We start from the raw sequence: 23,898 nt of genomic DNA, 5'->3' as shown, positions 1-23,898 counted from the left end.
ATCCTTACCAAGGGTAGGAGAATGGGGTCAAATGAAGAAATGATCCCCACTGGAAGGAGACAGTAAGCCTGGCTTGGTGCTTTAAACATTCCTGAACTTCAGAATCCTAGGTATCTGTTTGTTCAGTTATTTTTCAGTCATGTCTGATTCTTTGGGGTTTTCTTGGCAGAGATACTAGAGTGGTCTACCATTTCCTTCTTCAGTTCATTTTACAGATTAGGAAACTGAGGCAAAGGGGATAAAGTGACTTGCCCAAGATCACACAGCTAGAAAATATCTGAGCTAGACTTGAACTTGGGGAGATGAGACCCAATTCCAGGCTCAGGCATCATCTAGCTGCTCTGGGGTCTCAGTTACTTAATCACAGTTTTGGGCTTCCCTGTAACCTTGTCCCCAGGATACAGACTGTGTTAAAATTGTATTTAGCTCTACCCCTTCTGACCACCTCCTCATCTAGTCAAGCAACGGCAGGAAATAAGAGAGCAAAGGGGATCCAGGATATTAAATCTAAGCTGTCCCAAAGATTAAGTATTGTAATTTAGATATGTCAATGAACAATCCCAAAGGTGACACAGATAAATAGTTAGTCTGTTTCTTCTCCATGATGTCTACATTGCCTGCTACTCCCAGCTCTCACTCGTGATTCTGTGAGTGATATTCTCTGTCTTTTCTCCCTTCCCATCCTCTTCCTCATCTGTCTTCTGCTTTCATCATTGGTCTTGCTATTTCCTGTGCTTTTTTGCCCCTCACACTCTCTGTGGTTATCAAAGTGTGATTGTTGTGCCATTTCCCACTGTAAATGCCTACCTCTACTTCATAATTTCATAAATTAACTATTTATTCACATGCTATGAATAAGGTTTAGTGAAAGTATATGACAATGAAGTCTTTTTATGACTTCTTGTCTTTGGGATGTTATCTTTGCATTCCTTCCTGGCCCTTAACAGTACAAGGACAGAAAGGAGAAAGGGAACACAAATTTGTTAAACATTTTTTATGTGCCAAGCACTAGTTAGAGAGAAGGGGAGAGGGGAAAAGGATAGAAGGAAGGGAAGGAAGGAGGAAGACAGAGAGAGGAAATGGAGGGAAGAAGGGAGGGCAGGAAGGAAGGAAAAGAGGGAAGAAAGAAGGGAAGGGAGGGAGAGAAGGAAGTAAGGAAAGAAGGAGGGAAGGGAGGAAGGAAGGAAGGAAGGAAGGAAGGAAGGAAGGAAGGAAGGAAGGAAGGAAGGAAGGAAGGAAGGAAGGAAGGAAGGAAGAAAGAAAGAAAGAAAGAAAGAAAGAAAGAAAGAAAGAAAGAAAGAAAGGAAGGGAAGAAGAGAGGGAAGGAAGGATTTGAACTCATGAAGCTGAGTATTCCTGGTTCCAAGCCCCCTGCATCACCTAGCTGCTCTTGGAAGCATAACTAAATGTGTAGTAGAAGTATAAATGTTCTATACTTTTAACATATTTAGCATGTATTGGTCAACCTGCCATCTAGGGGAGGGGGTGGGGGGAAGAAGGGGAAAAATTGGAACAGAAGGTTTTGCAAGGGTCAATGCTGAAAAATTACCCATGCATATATCTTGTAAATAAAAAACTATAATAAAAAATTAAATTTTTTTTAAAAAAGAATTCATTTGTGAAAAAAAGAAGTATAAATGTTCAACTAGATCCAGAGTGAGATGACTTGCTCAGGTTCAGAGATAGTTTCAGACTGAGTTTAGAACTCAAGTCCTTTAATTCTCAATACAGAATGCTTTCTGATAAGCCTAAATTACTAAATGTCACTAATTAAGTAAATAATGAATTAAATAAAGAGAACAAGATACCAATGGAACTGGGATAATTTGTTCTAGAGAAGCTTAAAGGACAACCTTTTAAAGGTCTTCCACCAAGTTGAATGGATGCCCATCAATTGGAGAATGGTTGGGTAAATTGTGGTATATGAATGTTATGGAATATTATTGTTCTGTAAGAAATGACCAGCAGGAGGAATACAGAGAGGCCTGGAGAGACTTACAACAACTGATGCTGAGTGAAAAGAACAGAACCAGAAGATCGCTGTACACTTCAATGCTGTATGAAGATGTATTCTGATGGAAGTGGATATCTTCAACATAGAGAAGATCCAACTCACTTCCAGTTGATCAATGATGGACAGAAATAACTACACCCAGAGAAGGAACACTGGGAAGCGAATGTAAATTGTTAGCACTACTGTCTATCTACCCAGGTTACATGTACCTTCGGAAGCTAATACTTAATGTGCAACAAGAAAATGGTATTTACACACATATATTGTATCTAGGTTATATTGTAACACATGTAAAATGTATGGGATTACCTGTCATCGGGGGGAGGGAGTGGAGGGAGGGAGGGAGGACATAATTTGGAAAAATGAATAAAAAAATAAAATAAAATAAAGGTCTTTCACCTAGAGTGAGCTTGCACTTTATTAAAACCCTCAGATCTTTTTCAAACTACGGGTTCTTTGAGCCCAATATCTATCCTCTCCATCTTCTGACACACTCAGATTTATCGGTGTGCTGTCCCTGGCAAACCCAAGCTGGTGTGGGCTGGATATCCAGCTCTTTCAGGAGAATAAGGTCCTGTGTAAAGAGAGAGAGAGAGTTGGCTGTTTTGGCAAAACTCCTAGTTGCCAAACAGAGCAGGATTTCTTAATCTAGGGTTTGTGGACTTGTTTTTAAAAATATTTTCAGAGTTATTGGTTTTCTTTGTAAATTTATTATATTTTATTTAAAAATACTGTTCTGAGAAGAGGTCCACAGGCTGCTCTAGATTGTCTAGAAGGACAGATTATAATGACCAGATAGTCGCACTCATGGAAGGCAACCCATCAAGAGACTATTTGGTATCACATGTTTCTATGTTTCTAATCCTCTTGTCCAATCCAAATTTCAGAAGTCTTCCTTCCACTTCTCCTCTAAGGCTATCTCAAAAGCTCACAGAAAATCAAGAGCCTGGCTTAGAAAGGGGGAATGACCCCAGGAGGCTCAATTGGGCAGTTGTAGCCTGGGTGCCATTGTAGTTACAAGAGACAGATACTTCCATAAACTCAAAAGTCTGACAGGTCTTCTGAGTCTGGAAGGGCTAGAAAACTTTTTTTGCTCTGCAATGCTAGACTTTGCTTCAGTGATGGGACAGATGGAGAGAAGGAAAGGTAAGCAGAGTCTGTTATAAATAGAAGGAAGTTAGCCAGAATTGTGGAGTCACCAGGAATTGCCAAACCAGCCTGCATGCTCTTTTTCTCTCTGTCTCTGTTTCTCTGTCTCTGTCTCTGTCTGTCTCTGTGACTCTGTTTCTATCTCTCTCTGTCTCTCTGTCTCTGACTTTCTGTCTCTGTCTCTTTCTCTCTGTCTCTCTCTCCTTCTCTGTATCTCTCTGTCTCTCTCTCTCCCTCTCTGTATCTCTCTCTCTGTCTCCTCCACCTCTTTGCACAGGGCCTCATTCTCCTAAAGGCAGCCAGTACCAAAACCACAGCCCCTTGGGTTTGCCAGGGAAAGCACATCGATAAATCTGAGTGTGTCAGCAGGTGGGGAAGTTAAATGCCAGACTAAGTGAAGCAGCAGATTATCTAGAAAAGATCTAGAGGTTTTAGTAAAGTGCAAACTCACTCTAAGTCATAATGGGATATGACTACCAAAAAAGCTAACATGACTTCAGGTCCCATCAAGAATAACAGCTTCTAAGAATAAAGAAAGAGATCATAGGTCCAATGGGCTCTGAGGAAGTCAGATCACAGAAATACTGTGAAGGAGTTGATTGGAGGTTAGAAAAGTTGCTGATTGTCATGGGGAGGGTCAACAGAATGGAATGCTAAAGCTATGATAGCTTAAAGAAGAGAAAAATCAGGAGGTAATTATGATATCTGTAGAGACATATGTATAAGATTGTTGTAATGAAGAGAGAGTAGAATTGTTTTGCCCCAGAAAAATAAGAGCAGTAGCCAGAAACTTATAGAGAGCCAAATTTAGATTTGATTTCTGGGGCAAGGCATAGAGAGAAGATAACCCCACACATCTTAACAATCAGAGCTATCCAAAAATGCAATGGGCCACCTCAGGATGCGCTGAGTTCCCCATCATCATCTTTAAAAGGTGACCTTTTTCCCCCAGAGAACCACTTACAGAATGAGTTGTAGTTAGTGAAGATTCTTTTGGGGACTGTGAGTTAAAATATGTGATTTCTAAGGTTCCTTCAACCCCAAAAATTCTGCAATTCTGTGACCCTAAGATAAAACCAAGTCATGAGCCCTCCAAACACGGGCTCAGCTCGAGACGGCATCCCACAGAGAGAAGGCAAGCCTGAATTTCAGCACCAGCTCTCCCTAACCAGCTGTGTAACATGGGACAAATCTCTTCCAGTTTATAATCTATGATTCCATATTCCTACAGTCTCTTGCGTTGCCATTTCCCCATCTGTAAAGTAATGGAAATGAGTGAGTTTTTTTTAATTTTGATTTTCCCTTCTACCTCTATAATTCTAGTTTTCTATGAAATACCCCCAAACTCCTGCCAATCCCTTCTTTCTTTTCCCAACCTCTGCCTCCCCTATTCTCACCCTCATGAACATCACAGCAAATATATCATAGGCTCTCACTTAAACACCCTGATTGATATTTATCATACTGGCCAATAAGTGAAGTTAGTGTAGCCCCTAGCCTGAGTGAGTCCTAACTCCCACATCCCCAAACCCAACAGTAATAATGATCATTTACATAACACCACTTTAGAAATATTATCACATTTTATCATCACAGCACCTGGGGGAAATGAATAGTGTTATTATACCCCTTTTTACAGACAAGAAAACTGAGACAGAGATTAATGACTTACCTAAATTCACAATAACTCATTAAAATTTGAGGCTGGATTTGAACTCAAGGGTTTTTTTTTTAATTCCAAGTCAAGAGCACTACCCAGTGGGCCACTAGCTACCTCAAGACAGCTTTGTGCTATGAACACTTTCAAATTAAGACAGACTTTTACTATTTTCTATCAACCAAATCCTCCTCCATTCCTACTTTATTCCCCAAATCCTACCTTACTCAGCCACAGAGGGTTGGGAGAACTGCTGGAAGGAAGCCTCATGGCCTGAAATGTGCCTCCGTTTTAATACTGGAAAAAGTTTCTGGACACCTGAGGTTACACAGAGCAAATTGGCCTCTGTTGTCTGTTCATCAGCAACTTCTCTGCCAGCTGGGGGAATATCCAAACACAGTGGCCCTAGCAGAAGCCCCATGGTGCTAGGTCAGCCTGTGACAAACTCAGAGTTGGCAGAGGAAAGCTTCCTGTCGACAGGAAGTAAAAAATGGAGATTAAATTATTTTCAAAGTGGGTAGAAGAAAGGGGTGAGTGAAATTAGATTAACCATTGCCCTGCCTGATTCAATCAGCAGTGGTTTCACAAAACCAAATTCTGGAGCATCAGAGGCAGGACAGATCTTGCCAATGTGGGCACATTTGGTAGACTGATTCCCAGTCGAGGAGCAAAATAGTCTGGGATGGAAGTGGAGGGGTGGCAGGGAAGCTTCCTGATAGTTAAACTTTATCAAGTTCTCAGAGGGAGGTCAACAATGCTAATCTGACAGAGAGGTCATAGTTCCTTAGCCAACCAGACTGAGGTCTCTGTCTCAACTCAAAGTTCAGCAATTCCTCTATCTTGGTATGTATCAACCTCATGATTATTTTTCTAATAATATTTAGCACAGTGTTTGGCACATGGTACTTGACTCATTGACGTATTTAAGAAATCTTGAACAAACTCAATTCATTTACTTCTGAAAAAGAAATAATCTGAAGAATAAAAGTGGCTGACAAATTTTCAAAAAGGTACCCCTCAAATCTGTACTTGGAGGAGTGGACATAACTACTTATTTCAGGGCAAAAGAAAAATTACTGAAGTAGAAACGTAGGAAAAAAGGCAAAATCTTTCCAGTGTGATATTCAGAGTAACTGACTGTTCAGGAACCTTGGGGAAGTATTCTCCCAATGGCAAGGCAGTCCAAGTAAGAGACAAATAAAAGGGTAGTAGGGCAACAAAATATAGAAAGATGAACTATCAGGAGTACATTTATTTATGTAAGTGCTTAAGAAAAGTGCAAACTGATTAACAGCTGAAGCAGTTGATAGAGAAAAGCTTTTTAAAAGGATAGAGAAGGTATCGACAATTCATAATCCTCCTAAGCTTTTAGTCTGATGGGGAACAGATCAATTATCTTTAATAACACTCAAAGTTATCCTTACTATATTCAAACATGCTTTGATACATCCTGAAATCAAAAGAAAACAAGCAGAAAAAAACTAATGAAAGGTCTAAAGCCAATAAAAAGGAGGGGAAAAGGTTTTGATATGGGAAAAAACACAGTAACATAAAAGATTGTATATTCTTTAGCACTGCTCCTTCCATTCAGGTATAGCTCAATTCTGATTATTTGTCTCTTAGGTGAAAAAATGTTTTAGCACCTAAATTAATTAATTAATCATAATATTATGTGGGTTTTTTAAATAAAAAGTTGCTCATCCATAGATTTCAAAGCAATTGTATAAATAATGTGGAGGTCAGAGAGAGAATGAGAAGAAAAAAGAAAGGGAGAGGGGAAGAGAGATGGAAAAGAGAGGGGAAGAGAAGAGAGGGGGAAAAAAGAGAAGAGAAGGGAAGAGAGAGGAGGGGATATAGGGGAAGAGAGAATGAGAGAGAAGGAAAAGCAGAGGAGGAGAGAGAGGGAAAGAGAGAAAAGGAGAAAAGAGGAAGAAAAAAAGAAAAAAGAGAGTGGGGGAGGGAGGTGGAAAGGAAAAACGGCTGGGTAGGAAAAATGAGAGCAGGTTTATTTAACAATAAATTATTGACTAACTTATTAATAATCATAATTGATATTATATCTCTATGACAACTAAATGGCACAGTGAAAAGAACATCAGACTTGGAATAAAGAAGATCTGAATACAAATCCTGATCCAGAAACTTTCTAAATAATTCTGGCCAAATCACTTAACCTCATCTGTAAAATGGGGACAGTAATAGCACCTACCTCCCAGTGTAGTTGTGAAGATTAAATGGGATATTTTTAAATGCTTTGCCAAGTTTAAAACAATATGTAAGTGGTAGCTACTCTTATCAGAAAGGAGAAATATTGCTTCATGTGTGTCTTTGTATCTATGGTTCAGTGGATAGAGCCTGAAGTCAGGATCTTGGTTCAAATCCAGACATAGATATTTAACCAGCAGTCTGACCCTGGGTAAGTCACTAAACCTTTTGCCTCAGTTTCCTCATCTATAAAATGACTGGAGAAGGAAATGGCAAACCATCCCAGTATCTCTGCCCAGAAAATCTCAAATGAGGTCATGAAGAGCCAAAAAATTGAAACAAACTCACAGCACCCACCATAGAGCCTGACACACAGTTGGTATTAAATAAAAATGCTTGCTGATTAATCATAACTCAATTTTACACAATACTTTTTATTATTTGCTAGCATTTTTTTCTTTCTCATTTTTTTTCCTTTTGATCTGATTTTTCTTGTGCAGCATGATAAATATAGAAATATGCTTAGAAGAATTGTACATATTTAATCTGTATTAGATTACTTGTTATCTAGGGAATGGGGTGGAATGAAGGGAGAAAAAAAATTGGAACACAAGGTTTTGCAAGGGTGAATGTTGAAATAATCTATAAGTATGTTTTGAAAATAAAAAGCTTTAATTAAAAAAAAACTACACAATGCTTTAAGATAAAGTATAGCACAGAAGAGGAAAAAGCACAATCTGACGTTAGAGTCAGCTGGTTCTTACTCTGCCTGTCATCAACTGTGATCTCCAGCATGTCACTTATATATCTCACATGTAAAATGAGAGCTTTGCACTAAATGACCTCTAAAAATTGTCCAGTTCTAGATCTACGGTCCTATGGTCCAAATGCTTTCCTCACAATAACCCTTGAGGGAGACAGTGCCTGGCCCGGAGTAAGCATTTAATAAATGCTTGCTGACAGAGTGATCAGGCAAGAATTAGGATCCTCATCTGACAAGTAAGGAATCTAAGGCTCAAAGAAAATCAATTATACAACTAGCAAGCCTCTGAGCCAGGATTAAAGCTGAGATTTTCTTCTGATACCAGAACCAGCCTACTGTCCTGCATTGACCTTCTCTCGTCATGAACTGACCATCTAATATTGACAGTACCTTAATCTGTCCTTCTCTTTATTTATAAATCCATTTATTTATAGTTGGATAGTATATAATAAATGTGGAAATATGTTTAGAAGAATTATACATGTTTAACCTATATTGAATTGCTTATAGTCTAGTGGAGGGGAGAGATGAGGGAGTGGATGAGAGAGGGAGGGAGAAAAATATAAAACACAAGGTTTTGCAAAGGTGAATGTTGAAAACTATCTTTGCATGTATTTTGAAAAATAAAAAAAAAAAACTATTATAAAAAAGTTTTAGATGGCACAATGGACAGAGGGCTGAGCCTGGAATCAGGAAGATTCATCTACCTGAATTCAAACCTGACCTCAGACACTTAATTAGCTGGGTGACTCTGGGGAAGGCACTTCACTCTATTTACCTCAGTTTTCTCATCTGCAAAATGATCTGGAGAAGGAAATGGTAAAACACTCCAAAAAAAAAATACCCAAAATGGGATCACAAAGAGTCAAACATAATGTGACTGAACAACAACAAATTTGTAGAGAAGGAATAATAAAACAACAGAACCTTAAATGTCAATTAACCCACTCTACAGACAAGAAAGATTATGTGATTGTAAATAGTTAAAAGGGAATTTGAATCCAAGGCTTCCGATTCCAAAATCAGTGGGAGGGTTTTGTTTTTTGTTTTTTGGGTTTTTTTCCAGTACATTTCACTTTCTCACCTAGGATAGAAATAAGAGAGTTTGGCCCTGGGAACCACATTCTCAAATCCCTGAACAGCTGGCTGGCCCTTCATAAATGTGCTCATTTCCATGTAAATCATTTCACTGACCATGCTCCCCATCTGGACTGTAAATTCATTTATTTAATATTTACCCCTGCCACTTACCCAAGGCGTAGAACCCCAGCAAGCAAAATGCATTCAGTAAATATTTATTTTTCTGTGTTTCAACAATGTTTACTAGCCCATCAAGAACAGCTGATCATATTCTGGTCTTATCCCTGAATCCAAGAAGCAGAGTATCTATAACCTATATGATTGGATTATGGGATCACTCAAATTTATGTAATGATATCCTTGCAGAGAAAAACATAAAAATCAAACAAACTAAGAAACAAACAAACAGACAAACAAAAAAACAGGTCTCTTTGCAGGTATTCTAGGATCCAGGATGCACCCTGTTTCTGAGTTTATAAAATCTTAAAATTTTGGAGTTTGAAAAAACAATCCTCCCCTTACAAATTAAAAAAAAAACAATAAGTATTAGGGAGATTAAATAATTTGCCTCAGATAACAATGACAAGGTTATATCTTTTCACTTCAAACCCATACACTTAATTATGGTGACTTTCTGATGCATACTGAGCCAAGCTGGGGTGAGGGGTAGCTCTGTCAAAATGTCTCCACTTCTGAGCTTTGTCTTAAATTTGATAGAGCTCTTGGTCCCTAGTGATCCATTCATATTAGGATACCTTATATGAAGAGTAGAAGAAAAAGAAATGGATTTGTATTTGTATAAATGCTTGATGATTGATACTAGTGACCAAACAACAGCCAGCATCCTTTTGTGATCCAATCAATAAATACTACTATTCCTATAAAGGGCATGTCCATAATTTATTCTATGTCTCTAATTGCCATTCCTGATTTACCTGTCAAAATATTTCCTGTGATGAATCCTCCCATACACTCTGCTTTCTCAAGTAAGCACCTTCAGGGCAAGGACTATTTTGCTTGCTTTTATTATTAATTCCAGAACATAGCAGAGCACCTGGCATGTAATAAGCACTTAATAATTTTATTCATTCAATGATTAATTTCCAAATCCCAAGATTTTTGCTGCAGTCATAAACATATTTATATACCCATCCCCAGAAAAACAATTCAAATTAATGAAGAGATCAAACCCAAGGCTATTTGCAAGCTATCAGTCACCAAGCATTTATGAAATGCCAGGCACTGTGCTAAGTGCTTAGGATACAAAGAAAGGCAAAAAATATCTTTTGCCTTCAAAAACATTACATTTTTTTCATATAGAAAAATACTCTAAGTTATTGTTTTTTTTTAGAGAAATGCAAATTAAAACAAGGTACCATTGCACACATATTGGAAATGACAAATGCTAGAAAGAAGGTGGGAAAACAAGTACAACAATCAATTGTTGATGGTGTTGTGAATTGGCCCAAATATTCTGGAGAATAATTTGCAAAATTGTTATTATAGCCTTAAAGGGCTATAAAACCATACATAGCCATTGGTTCAGCAATTCCACCAGTAGAAACGCAATTCACAAAGATCAAAGAAAAAGGAAAATGATCCATGTATACAAAAATATCTAAAGCTACTCCCTCTGTGGTAGTAAAGAGAAACCAAGGGGATGTTCATTAACTGGAGAAAAACTGATCAAGCTATGGCATATTATAGTGATAGAGTATTATTGTGCTATAAGAAATAACGAGGGGAATGGTTTCAGAAAAGAATATGGCAAAACCTATATGAACTGATGCAGAGTAAAGTGAGAAAAAAATCAGGAGAGATCATTGTGCACAACAATGCTGTAATGATCAACTGTGAAAGATTTAGCTACTCTGATCAATTTAATGATCTAAGATAATTCCAAAGGGCTCACAATGAAAAATGCTATCCTCCTTAGAGACAATTATGACCTCTAAGTGCAAATTGAAATAGAATTTTCTTCTTTTCTTTTTTCCTATTTTTTCTATTTTTTTCTACTTTTTAACATGCTAATTGAAGAGACAAAATGTAAAAAACTGAGTATACATGGGAAAGGAAAAAGGGAAAGCAGTTATTAAGTACCTATTATGTATCAGGGGGTCACTAAGTAGTAAAGAAAATAGAGTATCAAGAAGACTCTATTTCCTAAATTCAAATCCACCTTGGTGGATTTGATTCTACCTCAGTTTCCTCATCTATTAAAAAAAAAAAAAAAAAAAAAGGAATGAGCCGGAAATGGCATCCCACTCCAGTACTCCTACCAAGAAAAGCCTGGATGGGATACAACCGAAAAACACTGGACTACAAACTATATGTCAGCTAAATGCTTTACAAATATTATTTAATTTGATCATATAAGAGTTAATCAAAATAGATGGAAAATCATCTCAGAGTGAAAGGCACTAGCAGCTGGGAACCAAATGGGAAAGCCAGAAGGTAGAATTTGAATGGAGTCATGAGATAACCAAGCAACCTGAGAAGGGGAGGTTAGAAGAGAGAGCATGAGAACACAGTTAGACTCTTCTTTGCAAGGAATAGCAAGTAGGTCAGGTGTGTAACTAGGTGGTACAGTAAATGCCCTGGACTTGAAATTATAAAGACCTGAGTTCATTCCCAGAGGACTATAAAAATGTGCATATACTTTGATCCAGCAGGGTCCCTACTGGGTCTGTATCCCAAAGGGATCTTAAAAGAGGGAAAGGGACCCATATGTGAAAATACATTTGTGACATCCCTTTTTGTAGTGGCAAGAAACTGGAAACTGAGTAGATGCCCATCAGCTAGAAAATGGCTGAATAAGTCATGGTATATGAATATTATGGAATATTATTATTTTGTAAGAAATGGCCAGTGGGATGATTTCAGAAAGGCCTGGAGAGACTTACATGAACTGATGCTGAGTGAAATGAGCAGGACCAGGAGATCGTTGTATACTTCAACAACAATACTGTATGATGATCAACTAGGATGGACTTCTCAAAAATGAGGTAATTTGGGCCAATTCCAATAGACATGATGGAGAGAGCCATCCATATCCAGAAAGAGGACTATGGGGATTGAAAGTGGAACTCAATAGTATTTTCACCTTTTTTATTGTTTTATTGGTTTTATTGTTATTTGCTTGCTTGTTTTTTTCTTCTCATTTTCCCTTTTGATCTGATTTTTCTTGTGCAACAAGACAAAGAATTGCACATGATTAACCTATATTGGAAGAAGAAGAAGAGAGAGAAAACTTTGGAACACAAGGTTTTGTAAGTGTGAATACTGAAAACTATTTTACATATATTTTGAAAAATAAAAAGCTGTTTTTTTTTTAAAAGAAGACGAGTTCAAATCTTCCCTCAGACACTCACTATTGGCCTTAGGCAAGTCACTTTTCATTTCAATTTGTCTCAGTTTTCTCACCGGTAAAATGGGCATAAAAATAGCAACTACCTCAAAAGATTGTTGTGAGCATCAAATTAGCTAATATACATAATGTGTTTTACAAATCTTACAAGTACTATAGAAATGTTTTGGATCATTTTCCAGTCATACTTGACTCCTTGTGACAGCATTTGATAGTTTTTTGCAGAGATATTGGAGTGTTCTGCCATTTCCTTCTTTTTTTTTTTTTTTTTTTTGCAGATGAGCAAATGGAGGCAAATACGGTTAGATGACTTGTCTAAGATCACACAGCTAGTGTCTGAGGAGATTGGAACTCAGGAAGAGACCAGCACTCTATGCACTGTGAGTTGCCATATAAATGCTACTTAGTATTATTATTAGCTGGATCATAGACAATGTGGAGGGAAGAAAAGTTTAGAAAGGGCTAAGTTAAGAAGGGTTTTAAATGAGATTTTCTATTTGATCTTAGAGATAACAGAGTGCTACTAGAATTGATGTGGTTGCATCTGTTTTAGGAAAATCACTTTAGCAGCTTAATAGAGGATGAACTGCAAGAGGCAAAGATTTAAGAGGGAATAACTCCCCAAACAGGCCTGCACCAGGGTGGTGGCCAAGCGAGGGTGCATACAAGAGATACTGTGACAGGAGAAACAAAGAGCTGGCAATAACGGCTGGGTAGGGCAACAAATGAAGAAGTGCCGGGGGTGTCAAAGTGACTGACCTGGCTAGCTAGGAGGATGCTGGTGCTCTTGACAATAATAGGGAAGTCTGTAAGAATCTGGGAGGAAAAATAAATGAGTTCTGTTTTAGTCATGCTGACTTTGAGATGTCTGCAGGACGTCCAGTTCGAGCTGTATCTTAAAAGATATTGAGAGACTAGATCTAATTCAAGAGATAGACTAGGATTATAAAGAGAAATCTGGGAATCATGTGGATTAGTGATGATAACTGAAGCTGTGAGAGCTGAGGAGCTCACCAAGTGAAACTGTATAGGAGAAGACAAAGTCCTAGGGACACATCCACACTTCGTGTGCGTGACATGAATGAAGTGTCAGACAGGACGAGAGGGCCTGCAGAAAAATGTGATCAGCCAAATCTAATGATATCACCGTGGTTTCTTCCATGAGGCTATTTTCCTTCCTAATCATTCCAAATGTAATCTCATTCATTTCCAGAATGGGCTGGGTAATGCTATAAGTAAATATTTATTTCCAGTATCCAACCATAATTCAGTTCATGAGCCCTCTACCCCTGCCCAGCCAATGTCCCCTTCCTTTTCTGGGACTCTTAACAGTGGAGGAGCTATTTGGGCAGGAGTTAGCATTGCATTACATAACATAAAACAGTGCCAGAATTCACAGCTCCAAGAAACCTGCACTCTTTAGAGAGACACGTAGATGCACACGCCCATGGTCTGCCCCTGTCAGACTGGACCAATATTATACCTCGTCCACACTCCTTGAGCCACCATCTGTTCTTTGGTCTATTTTTATCCTTTGCCTTCAGGGACTATTCAGGTTTTCTGGAACACCTGTCCCAGGCGGGTACAGTGACCTGTGCATTCTGTCATACTGCCCTTCGGTGCAGAAATGAGAAACCTGACCAATCCATAACTACTTGGATCCCACTTGAACATCCTCCAGACTGACATCTTGGCCCCTTCTCTCAAAATCTCCTCCTCCCTACCCAGTCTCCTACTTCCAGTCTCCTTGCTCAAGGTTCTAATGCCCCGGTCATTAATAACCACAACAATAAAACTGTAATATGATGAGTTTCAGCTGTAATCAGCACAGCTGTCTTCAGAGATAGTGAAGGCCTATTCTTTCCTGGCCAAACAAACCTGTCCCATCCAAAGCCAATGCACGATTATTATACCAGGAATTTTTCTTCAAAATTATTCCCCAATCCCCATCACCAAAAGTACACATGAAAGAAAACCATTTCTTAAAATATATTTGAGGTATTATCACTTAAAGACCTGAATTGAGGATGAAGGGCAAGAAAACTATTAGCCAAAATCTAGCTACTTCAGAACTCCAAAACATCCTAGGGATAGTACTTCCATCCATGCTCTTCTTTTCCTTTCTTCTCTTCTGCTTTCTCACTTCTCCCTAGCTCAGATGTATTCAGGTCCCAACTTGGACAATGATAATAAGACTTTACATTTATATAAAACGTTCTAGTTCCACTGCACTTTTGCAGGTATGACCTAAACCCTTTGGGATAGATAATTCAAGTATCATTATTATTGTTGTTATTATTGTTATTATTCCCCCCCTTTCAATGGATTAAGCAACTGAAGATTGGATAGGTTACGTGGTTGTCCAAGACTACAGAATTGGCATGGTTCAGGACCATTATTTGAATCTAGGACTTTTAACTCCAAGGCCAGTGCTTGTAATACAGTATACTGTTTCTTACTCCTATGACTCAAAATGGTTCAAACAAAAGGCAAAATCAGGCCTCCTAACTCCCCTCCCTTTATGCCAAATGGCTTATCCTTCCTCCCTCAACTCAGGTTTCAATTCAGTTCCTTTCCATCATGTGTAGGACAATCATAAATAAAGAATAACTCTATGTCTCCAGGCTTATTATGCACCAAAGCTTAGCGATTTCCTCTCCTAATTCCTAAACACGTAGTAGGATATTGTGAAGGGAGAATGGATAGATGATGGTAATTAAGAAACACCCTAAGATTAAGGGGTTTTGCTGGGGTTTTTTAACCAAAATCATCACATGACCTGACTCCTCTCCTCCAATTCTTATAACTGGAGGTGGAGATCAATTGCCATGAAATATAGATGAAAATCTTGGTGGAAAAAGAGATAAGGGAGAATTCTCAGTATGAGTACAAGCTATTTATTCACACTTCCAATGCCCTACCCAAAAAGTAAACTGACACTGAAACAAAGCCACACTAAGATGCTGATGCTGACTGAAGCCTTAAAATAATCAAGCACATCTTTCAGGATATAGGTACTTCTGGACTGTTGTTCTAGATAATGACCTTTTCCCACTTGAGGCAGTTACCTATTTCATCAAGTCTAGTGACTACATGGATGGAAGGCAGATAATCACCTAGATGGCCTATGATAACCTCAAATTCAATGTCTAAAACAGTCCTCATTATCTTCCACTATCCACCCCCCCCCAAAAAAAAAAGATATCCTGCCCTTCTAGGCTCCTCGTTCTCTTGGATGCCTGGTCTCTTTTTCATTTTGACTCCTCTTCTCTTACTAATCTATATAATGAAGGGAAACACATTGAATAAAAAAATTTAACTCTGCCAATCCCTTGCTAAATGCCAAGGACAAAAATATAAAAGCAAAAATGGTCTTTGTCCACAAAGAGCATAGATTCTTCTTGGGGAATTTGAGGAGGGAGAACCTAAGTCACACAGCTAATTGTCTGAGGCCAGAGTGGTTTATTCACCACACCATCTAGCTTGCCAAGCAAGAGCCTCCCATATAGGATTTTTCAGAGTATGGATGTGGAATTTGGGGAGAGGAGGGAAGAAAGGGAGAGGCAGGGGATTTTTTTTTTAATCAAGGACTTTCTCATTTTATTTTCTATAGTTTACCTACTCAAATCCAAACTCCCAACTAAATTATACAATTTTTGAGAACAAGAATCAGATCTAATATTTTTCATAACAGAAATTGTCTTCTTTACATCTCTGAAGCCTAGCAGAAAGCCTTAAAGGCACTCAATAAAAGCTTATAGAATTAAACGCTTTCCCCCAACCCCAACAACACCTAACTTGCACCTGAGGGAGAAAAAAAAATTATTGGCAAATTGAAAAGTTTCTGAGTCCAAAAAGGCCCTGCCAAATGTAACGATGGTTGGACTATACATCTTAGGAATTCAACACTGGATAATTATAGGTCTTGAGGGAGATTTGTTAACAACAACTAAAAATATTGTTCTAATTTTATTTATATTTCAATGTCTAGTTTGATTCTTTTGACAAGATAGTGGACTAGGACTCTAGATCATTCTACATTCATAATCCTACAGAATTCTGCCACAAGACAGTGTAGTGTGGTTGTCACTCCAAAGTTTATTAAGCCTCTCCTATATAGTCATCAGCATAGGGATTGTGGTGCATGTAAGAGAAAACGTGGTCTCTGAACTTGGAAGAAGGAGCTCAGTCTAATTAGTATGTGTCCTCTAGTAAAAGTTGTCATCTTACAGAAAAATCAGTTTGCAATATAAAAACTTTAATGTGCAGTTGCACGCAAACCAAGTATCTTATGCTAGAGAGAGCGAGCCATAAGCAATAGCTAAATTGTCCTGCATATAAGTCCCTGCAGGACACCTGTTACACAGCTGCCACGGAGCTCGGGAAGGTGAAACGTGGCTTTCACCGGGCTCCTCCCTTCACTGCCACTGCCCAGGTGAGGAGAAAGGTGTCCAAAGGTGTCCTGATCTCCCGCTGCCCCAAGTATCCCGGCCAAAACTAACATCTCGAGTCTAATTCTTTGCTCTTTGCTACACAAGGTAGTGAGTGGTTGGGGTGTTCAAACCAAAGGATGCTGGTGAACTCCGGGGGGGGGGGGGGGGGAAGGATGACATTACGATGCTCCTCAAAGGGCCAGATTGGAAGGGCCCTTCTTCCTCTTGGAACTGACAGGGACGGAGACCAAAGCCCCGGTGTGGAGATTTCCTTCGCACTACCGCGTGGCTTCGGGGTTAACGGGTTGGAGCCCGCTGGCACACAGCCCCGAGGGCCTCACCTCCAGATCGAACAAAGTCTAGTTTCCAGAGGCAATCGATACCACCAAAGTCCGATCGGGCCCACGTCGAGGATGGGGGGGGGGGGGGAGGGCGTGAACGCCCGCACGCGTTTGCTACCCACGCAGCTCCTAAAGCGGAGTTGGTGGAAGTGGAGGGCAAGGGGGAGGGGGAAGAGGGGAGGAGAAAGCCCCACCCACCTCAACTTCAGGCTCCCCAGAAAGGCGGCAGGGAGTCCCGGGAGGTTAGAAAGGGGCGGGGCGCGCGGGGCGGCCGCCCGCAGCCCGGACAGCTCGCCCTCCCCGCCTCCACCCACTGCCCCACCTCTCCCTCCCTCACAGCACGCAGGCCCACGTCCGCCCTCTCCTCCTCCGCCTCCTCTCCGAGAGCAGCCAAAACCCTCTTCTGCAAAACAACCTCAAAGCCTCCCACGAGCGCCCCCTCCCTTCCACACCCCACGGCCGACACGGCCATTTCCAGCTCCCGCTAGCCGCTCCGCCGAGAACGTCCCCGGCGCACCCTCGCCCTAGGTAGGGGGCGCGGACGCTCCAGCACCCCCAACACGCGTACACAAGCGAGAAAACAAACACACGCAAAACACAGCAAAACTCGGGCCCGCTTCCGCGCGCGCGGCTCCCAGCATCTGCTCCCCTGCGCCCCAAACCGGCCGAGCCGCTGCCCGGGCAGCCTCAGTCACACCGGGCGCTGGCAGCTGCCGGGACAGGGTCAGCCCTGGGCGCTGCCAGAGGCTGCGGAGCGGACTGCTCGGAGGGTCACGCTCGCCTGGGCGCGCGCCTGCCTTTGCATTAACTGTTTGCTCGCCGTCCGCCTGCGGTAGAGACAGAGCGGCACTGGGGGATCGAGGCCGGAGGGGTTCGGGGTGGGGAGGAGGGGGGACTCACGGGGATGTGCACCCGCAGCGATCGCCTCTTCTGGCCCGAACTCTTCTTGCCGCTGCTCCCTCCGGGGCTCGAAACATCTTTCTTCTTCTTGGTGTCCATGGCCGCACTTCCCATAACTTTAACGAGAAGTTAATTCCGGGTGACTTGTTCCTGGAATCCAGCAGCAAGCAGCCTTCTCCCCCCGCTGCCCCCCCCCCGGCCCCCCGGCCCGCTCCTCTTGCAGCGGGAGCTGGCTCCGCGAGCGCCCTTTCCGACTTCGCTTCCCCTCCGCCCAGGGGCCAGTGCGTTCTTACTGGGGACTTCGGCCGGCGTCGGGCGGGAGGAGGAGGGGGCCGGTAATTCGCCGCCGCCGCTGTCACCCCGCGAGGTGGCGGCGATGAGGAACCACCGTGGAGTTCAAGTGTCCTCTTTCTCCCGCGAGGGTCATCGGGAGCAAAGCACAAAGTCAAAGAAAACGCTGCCCCGCGTGGAGCTCTTCCACCAGGTTGCACGTGCCTACGGGCTCCTGCAGAGTGACAAAGTTTCCTCCCCTCTAGTAAAGTTACATTTTTTGCACCTCGCCACCACCCCCACCACCCTCCGCTCCAAAAGCAGATTCCCGGAGACAGGTGCCAAAAAAAAAAAAAAAAAAAAAAAAAAAAAAATTGGAAAAGGCTCCTCCCAAGCGTCTGTGCCTTAATTGCCAAAGCTGGCGACAGCGAGACAGTTTGCAAATAAATACCAGTTCAGTGCCTGGAATTGGGTCCGTCCTCCTTTCTCGAGCAGGAGGGGGAAGGAGGAGGAGGAGGAGGAGGAGGAAGAAGAGGAGGAGGTGCGAATGCAAATACTCATCGTAATTGGGCTACCTCTTAGCTATAAGCAGAAGGGTTCCGGCAGCCGCGGGGACTCTAGGGCTACTCTCACGCTGCAGGGGAGAGGGGGGACCCAGGGCAACTGCTCGGTGCCAGCCAAGCGGGCTCTCTCCTCAATCCGCCTGCCACCAGTAACCCCAGGTACCAGCAGCGAGCTGAGGAAAGAATACGCGGGCCGCAGCAACCACGGACACAAACCCTGGCCTCTAGAGGAGGGGGTGCGTCCAGCGAACCCAGGCAATCTGGCTGGAAAACTGCAGGCTGCGCTACAGGAAGCGCAGCGCAGAAAACGCAACTTTCTCTCTGACAGCCTCTTTCCTCCAGGCACATCTCCGGAGCCTCCGAGCCCAAGGTCGCGGCTTTTCTGCCCGGCGCCACAGGGACGCAGCCCAGGCAGGGCGGCCGAGGGTCCCTCCCCGGCCGTGCTTTTGCTCCCGAGAAGGATGCAGAGTTGATTGTGGGCTTGCATTCTCTCTCTGAAAGATGCAAACTACCGCACCCGGAGCTGTGGAGAAGAAACACTATTTTCTCCGCGCCCCCCACCCCCACCCCGAATCCCCAGCCTCCAGCTCCTCACCTTGCTAACAACAACAATACTAATAATAACCCAGACCTCCCCACATTCCCACCTGCAGTCCTCCCCTAAGCAGCAGAGAAACCCAGTTTTCTGGAATGCCCCCCATTCCCGAATACGTGATTTTCCTTTCCCCCAAGGCACCCTGGCTTCCACTGCGGATATAATTGAGTACAGCAAGTCTTGGGGCTCTTGCGTTGTTTTTCTGCTTTTTTTGTCTTCCAGGTCCATCGGCAGTTGCGCAATCCGTCCATCACGACGTGACCATCCCGGCGCTGTGTTGTGGGCAAAGATGCGGAGCGAGCGGGCACCCTTCAGCCCTGGAGTAGCCAACAGACCCCGGGGGAAAGGGTGGGGAGACTCTCAAAAAGGGTACGAGGGCTTCGGTTAGATGGTTGCTGATACAAGGAGGACCGGGAGGGCCACGTGTTGGCAAAGCCAACACTGCGGCAACCGCTGCCACCTCTTAGGCTGCAACGTTCCCCGCAGCGACTTCCCGGGTTCTGAGAGGGAGGGGAGGTGTCAGTGTTTCTTTCGTACTTACCGAGACCACGGACGTGCTGGGTGCCCTCCTGAATAGGCACAAGGACTGGAAGGAGGGAGGGAGGGAGGCGCATTGCTTCGGAAATTCATCCTGGCGCAGTCGACCTTCCAAATCAAGCCCCCTCCCCCTACCTTGTGGGAGGGGGGATGTTTACCCCCTCCCCAAAGGTCACCCCGTCATCACGAAGGCTTTGGAAGCCAAGTCTGCAGTGTCTTCATTCATCGATGTAAAAGCTGACTTTCAGAAATAAATAGCGCGCTCCCTATACGGTATCCCTTTGGGTGACGATATTGCAGGCATGGGAGGAGAAACATTTGGATTCATTCACAATGCTGATACTTCCTCAATATAGGGAGCCTTGGAGCCTAGCTTTCTGCTTCCCCAATATCGATGGTCCTCAAAGGTGAAGCATTAGCAGTCCTCAGGCATTGGAAGAATTAGGTACTGCTTTAGAAGCTTGTTTTCTACTCTACATTTCTAATTCAGTTAAAAAGACTTATAAAGGACTTGCCTAGTGTAAAATATTTGAAGATAAGAAGACAAATAAAAATTAAATTGTTCACACTGGATTGCTTGTTTAACAATGGGCTTTTCTCCCAATTATAAATAGTTATCTCTAATTTGTGTAAGGAAATTGATGCTGGGAGGGATAACTATATGTGTATGTGTATGCATATATGTGTGTGTGTGTGTATGCCCACACACATATATATTGGTGTTCAGGGGAATAATTATATGTATGTTTATACTAGTCACACTGCAAGGGTCAGTCTGGATTCCAGTCCAATTTATTCTCCTCTCCGATGCTGTCCACTCAAAGATTGAGAGAAAAAAATAAAAAGACATAAACCAGTCCTTTCCCTAGAGCTCATAACCCAAGGAGCATGCATATGAAGAATCATGATGAGACAGTAAAATTAATTGGGACAAAAAGGGACAACCTACTTCTCCATGACTATGACCTTCAGCAGAAGGGAATCCGAGTGGGTTCTCTAGAGGAAGTAACCCTTGATTAGGGCTTGATCAAAGAGAAAATAAATTACAGGTACAGGGGATGAACTGAGAAGGGCATAGAATAGTTAATAGCCCAGTTGGCTAGAACTTGTGTGTGAAGAGAAGTAGGGTATAATGCAATTGGAAAGGAGCCCAGTTGTGAAGGGCTTTAAATTCCAGGCCAAAGGGTTTGTATTATATCCCATTGGCAGCAGTTATCTAAGGTGTTTGAGCAAAAGAGTGACAAAGGAAGATTGGAAGGTAAGGCAGGGGATGTTATTTTGAATGATAAAGAAGAGAGTGTTGGCAGAGATATCAGGAAGGAAGCAAGAAATAATAAACACCTAACTTGGTTGAGAAAAGGAAACAGCTGGCTCCTAATTTCACAATTCAATAGAAATTGCTGTCTCCAAGGTTACCAGTGATTTCTTAATTGCCAGATTTGATCTTTTCTGTATCCCCTTTATTCTTGACTGCACATTGTTTATCATTCTCTACTTGCATAGTCTCTTGTCATGAAAAGCTAGAGCATAGTCTCTCGTCATGAAAAGCCATCACTCTTGGCAAACATCATTTATATAGTGACTGTGGATATTCTAGGCCTGTTCTCTCTTTCCATTCTTCTCTCTAAACTTGGTGATCTCATCAAGTTCCCCATGGATTCAATTGTCATCTCTTAACTTATAGATCTATATAGTCAAGCACAATCTTTTCTCTGAGTTTCAATCACCCATTACATATTACCTATTGGACATTTCAAACAATGTCCAAGAAACATCTCAGACTCAGGGTCTAAAACTAAATTTACCTCCAAACTCACACCTTGTTGAAGGTACCACCATTTCTCCAGTCTCCTGGTTTATAGTCTTAGTATTATCATCAATTCACCTTTGTCTCTCATAGAAATCAGTTACCAAATTCTGCCATTTCCACCCCCAAATCATCTCACACATATGTGCACAGCTACCAATTTAGTTCAGATGTTCATCAACTTTTTAACTAGATTATTTCAGCAGCCTCCTAATTGTTCTCCTTGACATAAATATCTCATCACTCCAGTCCATCCTACACTCTGGCCCAAGTGGTTTTCTTAACCTCAGAGCTAATTTTGCCATCTATCTTACTCAAGAAACTCCATTTGGTCCCCATTATCTCTAGAATCAAATTTAGCTTTTAGAGGCATGTACAACCTGGCCCTACTCTAATTTTTTCAATTTAATTGGACCTTATTCCCATCTCCCAAAGCTCTGGTTCCATCCCCCATTCACTAAACTCCAGTGCCTACCCATTACCTCCAGGATCAAATAAAAAATCATTTGTTTCACTTTTAAAACACATTTCCAGCATACTCTGTGTTATACTGGAATAAAGAATTGGGAGAATCTGGCATCAGACTAAATATGTGGAATAAGTATTGGAGAAAAATTAAAGATGACTCCCAGATCTTAACCTCCATAACTGGGAGAAAGGTGATGACATAAACAAAATCAGGCAAGTTCTGGGGGTTTTGGAAGGAGTTGATGAGTTCACTTTGGAGCATGTTGAGTTTGAGTACCTATGAAACACCCAAATAAAGATGCTGAAGTGCATTTAGAGGTTAGCTAAGGACTATGTGTGTAGATTTGGGAATCTTCTGTCTAGAGGTGATAAGTGAATGTCAGGAAGCTAAGGGGACATGATCAGGGAAGAAAGTTAAATATAGAATCTTAGGATATAAATAAATATTCAGGCTCAGAAGAGGGATGATAAACTAAAGGAAGAAACAGAGGCAGGAAAATCAAGAGAGAGCAGACTCTCAGAAACCAAGAGTGGGAAATACTATTGAAGAACCATTGGTTAAGAGAGGGAAATATTAAAGATCCTCAACACTGACACATTAAGAAAAGAAGCCTATTGTATTTGATCTATAAGAGGTGTCATGAGGAAGAAAAAGGAAGGACAGTTTTAGTAGAGTGTGGGATAGAAATTAAAAAGTAAGGTATTGAAGGATGTTAAGTGTTGGAGGAGATTAAGGAACTGTGTATACTTTTAAATTTTGGCCAAGAAAGGAAGGAGAGATAGAGATAGCTTGATGGAAATCTGAGTGCCTTTGTGAAAGCTTCTTTTGGTTTGATCTTGGGACATAATGGGTTAATGTTTCACTCACACAATCAGTTGGGGAAATTATTGTCCAAAATGTGCCTGATTCTTGGATCATTCATCCCTAGCAAAGATATTGGGGTGGTTTGCTATTTCCTTCTCTAACGGATTAAGGCAAGTGACTTGCCCAGAGTCACACATATAATAAATAGTGTGAGTTTAAATTTGAATTCATGTCCTCCTGCCCATCATTCAATCATTTAGTTACTCTTTCATTTGGGAAGTGGTGTTCTTCAGTAATTTTTCAGTCTTGTTTGACTCTTCATGACTCTCTTTGGTATTTTTTTTTCTTTTTTGGCTAAAGTGGTTTGCTATTTCCTTGTCCAGCTTATTTTTCAGATGAGGAAATTGAGCCAAACAGAGATGAGTGACTTACCCAATGTCATACAGACCATATTAGAACTCTGTCTTCCTGACTTCAGATCCAGGGTTTTACCTACTGAGCCACCTAACTCTTCTTGAATTAGAAAGTATCCTTTCCCGAAGAAAAAGGGTTCCTGTGCTATGGAGGGGATTATTATGCCTTAGGTAAAATACTGAGATGATTTTAGTCTGAGTCCTAGAGTCTTACATGATCTGCTTTTGAGGTTATATTACTGGAGGTCAAAGGTACATATTGACTGGAGCAATTCAGGGATTTTTTTTCCATTTTGTTCATTACTCAGAACTAAAGTTAGAATTAATAACTGGGGGTGGAGACAGTTGTGTGGCTTAGTGCCTAGAACACCAGCCCTGAAATCAGGAGGGCTTAAGTACAAATGTGACCTCAGACACTTACCTCTAAGTTGTGTGATCCTGGACAAATCACTTAACCCTAATTGCCTCAGAAAAAAAAAGAATATCTGGCCCATCAGTTTTTGTGGTGTGATTCTAATGGGCTTGGATTGA

The 23,898-nt window shown here is 41.6% G+C and overlaps 1 protein-coding gene across 1 annotated transcript in view; it reads right to left on the bottom strand.

Annotated features, from left to right (window-relative positions):
* PRKAG2 (protein kinase AMP-activated non-catalytic subunit gamma 2) overlaps positions 1-18,069 on the bottom strand; it is a 409,151-nt gene extending 391,082 nt beyond the window's left edge. The window contains exon 1 of the mRNA XM_074267439.1: positions 17,910-18,069. Coding sequence (XP_074123540.1) covers positions 17,910-18,023 — 114 coding nt within the window. The 5' untranslated portion in view covers positions 18,024-18,069. The remainder of the gene's footprint in view (positions 1-17,909) is intronic.
* Between the last annotated feature and the right edge of the window lie 5,829 nt (positions 18,070-23,898).

The sequence above is a fragment of the Sminthopsis crassicaudata genome, chromosome 5 (assembly GCF_048593235.1).
Source record: "Sminthopsis crassicaudata isolate SCR6 chromosome 5, ASM4859323v1, whole genome shotgun sequence".
In the NCBI taxonomy this organism is placed as follows: Eukaryota; Metazoa; Chordata; class Mammalia; order Dasyuromorphia; family Dasyuridae; genus Sminthopsis; species Sminthopsis crassicaudata.
The sequence above is the reverse complement of the archived record's forward strand: the minus strand, read 5'-3'. Positions and strand labels throughout refer to the sequence as shown.